Genomic DNA, 11433 nt, shown 5'->3' with positions numbered 1-11433 from the left:
TCTAACTATTTCTTTTATAAGTTTTATTCTCTAGAATGTGAAGCATGTGTGAGAATACTCTTTGAGTTCTTTGCTAGAAATATTACAGCTATGGGAGATATTTAAGTCTGGTTTACCTTCTTTATTTTTTTTTTATTTTTTATTTTTTATTATGTTATGTTAGTCACCATACAGGTTTACCTTCTTTAGATGCTGCTTACCCTAGCACCTCTCTAAAAGTTGTGATGTTTTTATGTGAAAAATGAGTGTACAAATAAAATAGTGTACAAGATTCTAGAAGTCCAATACTTACCTAAAAGATAGATTATAAAGCATATTTCATTTGTGCTTTCTATTCTGGAAAAGAAGTGCTTCAAACTCTAGTTTAGCAATACTATTCTTAATGCCTTATTTGACAGAAAATAAAACAAATCTGATGCAGTATGTTGCATAATTCCTTACTGATACTAGCTATTAGAAAGGTATAAAGTTTGTAATTGGGGAAGAACACAATCCCAGATTTGCTAAGAATGCAGTTAATTAAAAACTCTTGAAAGAATCTAAAGTTGCATTCCTCAAACAGTTGCCTGTTTTACTATGGCTTGAAATAAATACACATGAAAATCATCTTAGCCCATTCTGTACTATACTATACAAAATAAAAAGCGGCTAGTGCAACTTAGACTTTATGTAACTTCTCGTTTAAGTAAAGACTACTAAATCTGTTTTGCTTTATTTTTGATCAAAATATGAATGCTAACAAAGTGGTAAATTTGAAGCATTTGCCTTACTCATAAGGGTGTTTCAATTTTCTTTACTATAATACTCAACTTCAATTAGGACCTGTTTTCTATTTAATCTATTAATTCTTCCCAGAAATCTTATGCTTTATACTAATTATAGGGCATATATTAAAGCTGATGGAGTATATCTGATTTGCTATTTCATGCGAAGTAAGCCTCTTGAGAGCCATGATTTTGTTTTTATTCACAGCTATATCCTTAGCATCTAACAAGGTACACAAAGTAGATGGTCAATATATATTTGAATGTGCAAATAAATTTACTTTCATGTGTATTAATACTTGTCCATGGTTCTAACAATATGATAGTAGTCATTGAAAATAAATACCATTCTAGACAAAATTTCAGTTTTGAAATTAGCAGGTTACATAAAGTATAAATTTCATTCACTTTTGAAAGATAGAAAAAAGACACTTTATTGGCCACTGTTATTAAAAAAAATTAAGGAATGGCCCATAATAATGTCAGACCAGTAAATGTTGGGCAATCTGAATATTCTATAACCTTTTTTCGAAGAATATGTAGATAATTCATTGTTTTTCTTCAGAGTTTGGGATGACCTATGTGAGCAAAAGATGTAGTTACAACAAATACAGTCAGTATTGTTAATCTAATATTCTGATTTTGTTTGACAGGTTGGTTCGTTCGAACATAATCTCACAACTGATCTTCTAAACCACTTGGTATTTGTACAGAAAGTGTTCATGAAGGAAGTTAATGAAGTAATACAGAAAGTTTCTGGTAAGATAATCTAGTACCTTATAATATAGAATATATAGCAGATTTTTATTCTCATCGGCTACATGATGTTCCATTTATCTGTGGTATAAGTATTGATCTTATCATTTAGATATAGTTGTTGAGTCATTCCCTAAAAACTCTTTTCCTTTTCTGGCTTTTCCACCTACAGATTCTTTTGCTTATTATTTTGTCATGTGTAATATATACATTGATGATTTATAAACTAAACAAAGCTCCTTTATGCTTTCTCCCCCACCCCCACAAAAAGAGCTAATAGTGTATGTCTATTAACCAAACTAATCTTACTCATTTGGGAACAAGATTTAGATCAATATAAGATTTTTTTTTTAATATGGTGACTCTGCTTGCTACCTGGTAAATCATCTGTAGCAACCCTTATCATATTTTTGCTGTGCATCAGGAGTAGATTACAAATGAGCATCTTAATCACAGTTTTACATTTAAACAGGAAATATATGTTTGATTTAAAAAATGTTTAACTGACCTTTAATTCACAAGATAAAGTATTAAGAGGTATTAGGATGGAAAATAAGTGGACTCTGCATAAGAATTCTCGAGGCTAAATATTTCCAGTATGGATATAATCATGTTAAAATAATAGTGAAAGCCACATCTATAAATTGCCATCCAGAGGACATTCCTCCATGTTGATGAATAAATTCATTCATTTAACTGATTTATTGAGTAAGTATCTGAGTATTCAGTTATAATTTTAATGAATCCTGTGAATGACAAGAACAGTGTGCTGGGTCTGTGTCAGAGGAGAAGCTAATATAGTTTAAGAAATCAGAAAAGGCTATGCAGAGGAAGTTATATTCCAAAACCTCATAAATGAAATCTATTTGGCAAGAAAGGAGAGGTAGAGAGATGCAGGCAGAGCTTATGGACAAGTATTCGATAAGGCCCCAAAGGGGGACAAAACTCATTGCAGTAGGGAATTAAATTATATAGTACCCATGTGAACAACAGATTTTCCTGATTCTCATGAGCTGCTTCTGATTTTATCTGAAGTCAGGAAACTACTAAATGATTATATTGAAGAAGCTCAGTAGAGCTATAGAATTTCACGAGTTAAGTTGTAAAAAATCAGATCAATTGGTAGCCTTGGAATTTTTCTGAAAGTGGTTGAATACAAACCATTAAGGAAGAAAAAAAATAAATAGCAAAACCCTTTCTGCCACTGAAGGTGCCTGTATTTGGGCAATATACAGAAGTTTTGATGTGTCCCGTTTACCTGGTTAAAATCACGTTAGAACATTGAGATATAGAAGTTCAGAATATTTTAAGCTGGCAAATTTTTATGAGTTCTATAGAATATTTTCAAGTCTGTTATTGCTGAATATGTATAATGATAAAATATATAGACTCTTAAAGTAACTAATTTTGTATCTTTCATGGTTAAAAAGCTAGCATTATAGAGTTCTAATATCAGACTGGCACTCTAAGTTGCCCTTAAGGTGGTTTTGACGAAAGAGAAAGGCTTTTCTTAACCTTCAGATTACAGTCAGTGAGGAGTTACAAGTATATCCCTAGGTCTATGAAGAATGAACTGGAAAAGAAGACTAGAAATTAATATTCTAACCATGAAGATTTACTAATCACTGTGAAGAATTCAGAGATAAGATTCTGATACTAAAGTAATTTAGTGGCTAGGTTTGATCCCTGAACCATTCCTTCCTGACTATAGAGTGAACTCTAGGAAAATGGCTGAAAGTAAGTCATTTATCATCTAGCTGGCCCCAGGACCTCATGGAGCAGAGATTTTACAAAACTGGAGAGTGTAATATTTTATTGAGAGGGAATACTTTGAACCCTTGTAGCCGAGTTTCTTAGTATTCTAATCTCTGTATTGCTTCCCTACTCTCCCATAATCTTCATAGTTATTGTCCTTATTTCTTTGTTTCTTACACCTTTTCCTCATGCTTTTCCTTAATATTACAGTTAGCTCTAGGACATTTTCTAGGACAGCAGTCATCAAGTTTGTTAGTAAAATTCTTTTTTTGAGGAATCAGTTCTTCTAATCTTATTGTCCATGGACTCCCTGGGTTTTAGAAAGATGTAGGTAAGCACTGACCTAGTAAACAGAAGAGATTTAGTTTTGAATATGGACAGCCATCATAGAAACAGTGGAATGCTCAACCTAAGCTTATATGCTGGAACATAAAGACACTTGCAATTTTATCCTTGTTAACTACTACAATTGACAACTTTTCATTAAAAAAAATGTTTTGGTACAGGAAAAAAAAGAAAGAAACATATAAGGAGGTTACCTTCTGAGAATTGGTCCAGTTATATATTTAATTCATAATGAGGTAAAAAACTGTGGAATTGATGTGACTAATAGTGTCTCTGATATTTCTATAAGCTAAAATTATTGTACAGTATATTTTGTAAGAGGCAGAGCTCTTGCTTTTAAATTTTAAGAAAAAAAATTTCTGTGACGGGTTAAAAGATATTCAAGGCAGTGATTAAAAAAAAACAAAAAACAAGTTTTTTTAAAAATAAACTTATTAGAGCAATTTTTGGTCCATAGCAAATTGAGGGAAAGTTACAGAGATTTCCCAGATATCTCCTGCCCCCAGTCATGTATAGCCTGGCCCATTGTCAACATCCCCCACCAGAGTTACAACTGATGAATCTGCATTGGCACATCATTATCATCCAAAGTTTATCTTTTACATTAGGGTTCACTTTTGTTGTTGTACACTCTGTGGGTTTAGACAAATGAATAATGACATGTATAGTATCCTACAGAGTAGTTTCACTGCCCTAAAACTTCTCAGTGCTCCACCTATTTATCCCTCCCTTGGTTGCTTCCACATTTTGGGAATTATGAATAAAGCTACGGTAAACATCTGTATGCAAGTTTTTGTGTGGACATAAGTTTTCAGCTCCTTTGGATCATAACCAAGGAGTATGACTGCTGGATTATATGGTAAGAATATGTTTAATTTCATAGGAAACTACCAAAAGTCTTCCAAAGTGGCTATACCGTTTTGCATTCTCACCAGGAATGAATGAGGGATCTTGCTGCTCCATATACTCATCAGCATTTGGTGTTGTCAGTGTTCCAAATTTTGGCTATTCTAATGGGTTTGTAGTGGTATCTTAGTATTTTTTAATTTTCATATCCTGATGATATGATGATACTCTGTAAAGGATCTTTTCTTGTGCTTATTTGCCATCGATGTATCTTCTTTGGTGAGGTGTCTGTTAAGGTCTTTGGCCCATTTTTTAATCACGTTGTTTGTTTTCTTGTTGAGTTTTAAGAGCTCTTTGCATATTTTAAACAACAGTCCTTTATCAAATGTATCTTTTGGAAATATTTCCTCCCAGTTATGGCTTGTCTTCTCATTCTCTTGACATCGTCTTTTGCAGAGCAGAAGTTCTTAATTTTAGTGAAGTACAGTTTATCAATTCTTTCTTTCATATATCTTGCCTTTGGTGTTACATCTAAAAAGTCATCACCATATGGAAGGTTATTTAGGTTTTCTTTTATGTTACTTTAAACGACTTTTATAGTTTTGCATTTTACATTTAGGTCTGTGATCCATTTTGAGTTAATTTTTGTGAAGGGTATAAGGTCTATGTCTAGATCCATTTCTTTGCATGTGGATATCCAATTATCCTAGCACCATCTATTGAAAAGACTGTCTTTCCTTCATTGCATCGCCTTTGCTTCTTTGTCAAAGATCAGTTCACTGTATGGGTCTATTTTTAGGCTTTCCATTTTGTTCCAGTGATGTATTATTTGTCGATTCTTTCACCAGTCCCACACTGCCTTGATTACTGTAGCTTGTAGTCTTGAAGTCAGATAATGTCAGTACTCTAGCTTTGTTCTCCTTCAATACTCTTTTGGCTATTCTGGGTCTTTTGTCTCTCCATACACACTTTAGAATCAGTTTGTTGATATCCACAAAATAACTTGCTAGGATTTTGATTGGGATTACATTGAATTTAAAACTGAAATTGGGAAGAATTGACATCTTGACAATATTGAGTTTTCCTGTCTATGAACATGAAATACCTCTCCATTTATTTAGTTCTTTTTTGATACCATTCCTCAGAATTTTGTAGTTTTCCTCATATAGATCTTATACATGTATTGTTAATTTATCCCTGATTAACTTAATTAATTTAATTTTTTGTGGTGCTAATGTAAATGGCATTGTGTATTTAATTTCAAATTCTACTCTTCATTGCTGGTATATAGGAAAGTGATTGACCTTTATATATTATTAACCTTGTATCCTGCAACTTTGCAATAATCCCTTATTGGTTCCAGCAGTTTTTTTTGTCAGTTCTTTCAGATTTTCCACATATATAATCTTGTCATTTGTGAACAAAGACAATTTTATTTTCTTCTTCCCAATCTCTATACCTTTTATTTCCTTTTCTTGTATTATTGCATTAGCTAGGACTTTCCATATGATGTTGAACAGGAATGGTAAGAGGAGTCATCCTTGCCTTGTACTTTATCTAAGTAGGAAAGTTTCAGGCTTTTCACCATTGAGCATATGATTTTAACTATAGATTTTTGTAGATATTATCAAATTGAGGAAATTTTCCTCTATTCCTTTTTACTGAGAATTTTTATTATGAATGGGTGTTGGATTTTTGTGAAATGCTTTTTCTGCATCTTTTTTTTTTAAGTTTATTTTTTATTTAAGTAATCTCTACACCCAACATGGGTCTTGAACTCATGCCCCAAGATCAAGAGTTGCATGCTCTTCCAACTGAGCCAGCTAGGTGCCCCTTTTTCTGCATCTCTTGATAAGACCATGTGATTTTTTACAAGGATTGTGATGGATTGTATTAATTTGGTTGCCTAATAGGAGAAAACTTCCTATCCCATGTACATATGCTCCCTGGGATGATGCTAAACTCAACATACATACAAAAATATTAATCATTTTAAGATGGAAAATTTAAAAGATAAACAATTTTCTTTTCGTCAAGGGGATGAAAAGTGGAAATAGAAGGTAAACATTAAAATATTAGAATTATTGGGGTGCTTGGGTGGCTCAGTTGTTAAGCGTTTGCCTTCGGCTCAGGTCATGATCCCAGGGTCCTGGGATTGAGCCCCGCATCAGGCTCCCTGCTCAACGGGAAGCCTGCTTCACCCTCTTCCACTCCCCCTGCTTGTGTTCCCTCTCTCACTCTCTTTCTCTGTCAAATAAATAAATAAAATCTGTAAAAAATAAAAAAATAATAAAATATTAGAATTATTTCATGGATGCCACATTGCCGAGGCAACAAATGATAGGAACTCTACCCCAGGGTTCCCTGACTCATTTTTTTTTTTTTAATTTGTAGGACAAACCTTTGCTGAAACACTCTTTATTATTAGCATGCATTACCTTATTTTTAAAATTTCACCACCTTTATTTTTTCTTTTATTCTTTTTTGTTTGCGGCACATCTAAATGTAAACAACAAAGTTCACATTTTTGATTGAAGAAATTAGTCCAATTTACTTTTTTCCCCTCAAATACATTTTCTGAGATATATAATTACATTTGTTTAATTATATACATAATGTTTTTAGTCCTTATAAAATGTTCTTAATAAATACCTATCTATATATGCAGTATTATCCCTAACATATATATATAACACATATATATATATCATATATATGATATATATATATATGATATATATATCTGTGTCAGTGAAATGTAACATGGCTACAGTTCCCTATTAAGGATTGAGTTAATGATTAGAAAAAAATTAACTGTTTTATCTTTTTTTAAATGCACAAAATAATTATTATTTTCCTCTTAAAGTGATTGCCCCAGACCCTCAATTACTTAATCTGTTTAGGTGGGGAGCAGCCTATTCCTCTTTGGAATGAACATGATGGAACAGCAGATGGAGATAAGCCTAAAATTCTGCTCTATTCCCTGAACTTGCAGTTTAAGGTAACATATAAGTAATTATACTTTTCAAAATATTTTTCTAAGTATTTAATATATTCTAGTTATAGGAAATTCATATGATACATAAATGTGCAAGTAGAAAATAAAAATGACATATGACCGCATCCACTCAAGAGAAAAAGCTTTAGCAATTGAATGTCCTTTAGGACTATTTCTCTTTGTATTTTTATATATGCATATATTTATTACATTTTAGAAGCCTTGAATACCTTTCCATGCCAGAACATATAGATCAACTTTATCTTCCTGAATAGCTATTTATTATACAGTTGCTGGTAAATATTTTTATTTTTTTCTAATTATTACAGTTATAAGTTACTCTGTAAGAAATACTTTGTACATTTGTCCAATTAACAATAATACCTTAATAGAAACCTTAATGTTTCCAGTACTTAAGATATCAGTGTTAAAAATACTATTACCAAATAGTTATAATTAATGTATTTAACTCATGAACAGTTCAGATGTTAAATACAAAATGTTAAAATGAAATTTAAATGCTAAAAAATTCCCTACTAATATGAGAAATTAAAGAATGTTGCCAGTTTTATCAGCTTATTAGATAGCCCATATGTGTTATAAAATGTGGCTATTTTATCATATTGAAAGATTTCATTTGAGTGAGTGCCTATTGTTGATTTAAGATTCTTTTTTTCCTCCTAACATATAATCTGCTAGGGTATTCAAGTAACAGCTACTACTCCATCAATGAGAGCTGTCAGATTTGAAACTGGATTGATAGAGCTGGAACTTTCGAATCGACTTCAAACCAAAGCTTCACCAGGGAGTAGCAGCTATCTGAAACTGTTTGGTAAATGCCAAGTGGATTTAAATCTGGCATTAGGACAAATTGTCAAACATCAAGTGAGTACAGAATATGCTGATATTAGAATTTTGGCTTTTAAATTTTGTATATCAATTTGAACTACTTTAAATATTACTATACTTTAAAAAAGTATTTAACATTCCTAAAATTTCTAATTGTAAATTGGAGTGAAACCTCATTTAAGAAGGCCTTTACAATTTTAGTTTGTCATTTCATTGTTTTTGGATGGTATATTGCTATAGTTTAGTGCAAATGCAGTCACATGAAGCTTAATTCAGCATCTTCAATTCCTCTTGATTTTGTTAAGAATTATTTTTTTATTTCAGCATTTTGAACTAACTTTGTTCTTAAAATGTCTAAGTTCTTAAAATGTCACTAAGTTTCTTAGCTGCCCTGTTTAATATTGACAAGTTTTGCATACCGTAATGCTAAACATAAAAATTTTACATATGCCAGGTTTTACACATGTATGTGCATATATGTTACACATATATGTGTTCATGTGTATATATGTCTGTACATATATGTATATATGTGTATAGAAAGTTTTACACATATACATACATAGAGCAATAAATCAGATTCTATTTTATAAAAATATAATTTTCACACCTCATTGGAGCATTTTTTGTTATTGTTTTTATTTTGTTAGAAATTATTATGTAGATTTTAACCTTTTTCCTTCATTTGAAGAACTGATTAAAAGAATACCAGTCATACTTTCAAAATTGAAAGGCTATATTAAAGATTACATGGAATAAATGAAGAAAAATTTTTTGCCGTCTCTAGAAAAACAGTAATTTTTTCCAAGTGGAAACACATGTTGAGAGGAAAAAGGATCTAATTATCTTGAAACAGTTATATGTTGACATTAAAAATATGGACCTCAGTCTGGGAGGGAGAAGCAAGATGGCAGAGGATTAGGAGACCTAAATTTCGTCTGGTCCCAGGAATTCAGCTAGATAGGGATCAAACCGTTCTGAACACCTATGAACTCAAAAGGAGATCAAAGAAAAGAATAGCAGCAACTCTCTGAACAGAAAAGCAACCACTTTCTGGAAGGTAGGACATGCGGAGAAGTGAATCTGAGCGATCTTTGGGAAGATAGATGGTGGGGGAGGGGGCCTCCGTCAGTGCTACTGGTAAGTGATAGAGCAGCAGAGCACAAAATCGGAACTTTTAGAAGTCTGCTCCGCTGAGGGACGTAGCTCCGTGGCTAAGCGGGGGGTGGAACCTTCGCTGGGACAGTGTGGTCTCAGGACCCTCAGGGTCACAGAAAGACCGGGGGTGCCTGAGTGTGGCAGAGCTCCCAGCAGGGAAGCGGGCTGCAGAGACGGAGCTGAGGAGTGGGCTCACAACTCGGGGTTGCCATTAACCATGATCCATGTCACAGTCGGGCCACTGCTCTTCCAGCAGGGACCCAACAATCAGCAGATCCGGGGAGACTCCCCTTCCTCCCTCGGGAGGAGTGGCGTGGGAGCGCACCGCAGGGATCTTCTGGGTTTGGAGACTCCACATGGGGTCGTGTGCCAGAGATAGAAATGCTCGGTAACAGGCCGGGTAAGCACGGAGTGCAGCTGGAGACCAGGGAGATGGGAGTGATTGACTGCTTTTCTCTGGGGGCACACTGAGGAGTGGGGCCCCGAGCTCTCGACTCTTCTGGGGTGGAGATTGGGAGGCCGCCATTCTCACTCTCATCCTCCAAAGCTGTACAGAAAGCTTGCAGGGAACAAAAGCTCCGAGAGCAAACCCGAGCACATTAGCCTGGCCCCCGGCAAGGGCAGGGCAATTCCGCACCCCCGCAAAAACATTTGAGAACCACAGCAATAGGCCCCTCCCCCAGAAGATCAGCAAGAACAGCCAGCCAAGACCCAAGTTTACCGATCAATGAGAACGGCAGAACGCCAGCGCTAGGGGAATACAGCACATACAATTCATGGCTTTTTTCCCCCTGATTCTTTAGTCTTTCAAAGTTAATTTTTTTAATTTTTTTTTTTAATTTTTCTTTTTCCCTTTTTCAACCAACATCTTATCAATCCCTTTTTTAAAAAATCTTTTTTATTTTTCATTGTTAGAGTCATATTCTATCCTTTCATAGTAGTTAACATTATTTTTGGTGTGTATATATATATATAAGTTGTTCTCTCTTTAAAATTTTGGTATACAGTTTCTTCTAACAGACAAAAATATACCCTAAATCTCTAGTGTATGGCTTTGTTCTAGTCTCCTGCCTGATCACATTCTCTTCCTTTTTTTTTTTTTAATTCCTCCTCTTTCTTTTTTCAACCAACTTCTTATCAATTCCTTTTATAAAATCTTCTGTAATTTTCATCTGTACAGTCATATTCCATCCCTTTTGGTATTTACCCTTATTTTTGTACATATATAAGTTTTTCTTTCTTTAAAATTTTGGGAGGCACTTTCTTCTAACAGACCAAAATACACCCAAAATCTAGTGTGTGGCACTGATCTATGTACCAGCGTGATCAAATTGGATCATATTCTTTTTTTCTTTTTTTTAATCTTTTTCTTTTTCTTATTCTTATTCTTTTTTCTTTCTTTCCCTTTCTTTTTCCCCGGTTTCAGGTCTCTTCTGATTTGTTTAGTGTATATTTTTCTGGGGTCATTGTTACCCTCTTAGCATTTTGTTCTCTCATTCATCTGTTGTCCTCTGGTCAAAATGAGAAGACAGAAAAAATCACCTCAAAAAAAAGAACAAGAGGCAGTACCGACTGCCAGGGACCTACTCAATACGGACGTTAGTATGATGTCGAACCTAGAGTTGAGAATGACGATTTTAAAGATACTAGCTGGGCTTGCAAAAAGCATGGAAGATACTAGAGAAACCCTTTCTGCAGAAATAAAAGAACTAAAATCTAACCAAGTCGAAATCAAAAAGACTATTAATGAGGTGCAATCAAAAATGGAGGTTCTAACTGCTAGGATAAATGAGGCAGAAGAGAGAATTAGTGATATAGAAGACCAAATGATGGAAAATAAAGAAGCTGAGAAAAAGAGAGATAAACAACTACTGGATCACGAGGGCAGAATTCGAGAGATAAGTGATACCATAAGACGAAACAATATTAGAATAATTGGGATCCCAGAAGAAGAAGAAAGAG

General features: G+C 33.8%; 1 protein-coding gene across 1 annotated transcript in view; it reads left to right on the top strand.

Moving 5' to 3' along the window:
* The window catches only part of BLTP1 (bridge-like lipid transfer protein family member 1), a 196835-nt gene that overhangs the window by 139671 nt on the left and 45731 nt on the right, over positions 1-11433 (top strand). Inside the window, exons 54-56 of the mRNA XM_081813121.1 lie at positions 1418-1523; positions 7370-7467; positions 8164-8406. Coding sequence (XP_081669247.1) covers positions 1418-1523; positions 7370-7467; positions 8164-8406 — 447 coding nt within the window. The remainder of the gene's footprint in view (positions 1-1417; positions 1524-7369; positions 7468-8163; positions 8407-11433) is intronic.

Source organism: Leptonychotes weddellii, chromosome 2 (assembly GCF_054177405.1).
Source record: "Leptonychotes weddellii isolate Sample4059 chromosome 2, ASM5417740v2, whole genome shotgun sequence".
Taxonomy (NCBI): Eukaryota; Metazoa; Chordata; class Mammalia; order Carnivora; family Phocidae; genus Leptonychotes; species Leptonychotes weddellii.
Note: the sequence above shows the minus strand (reverse complement) of the source record. Positions and strands in the feature narration are given on the sequence as shown.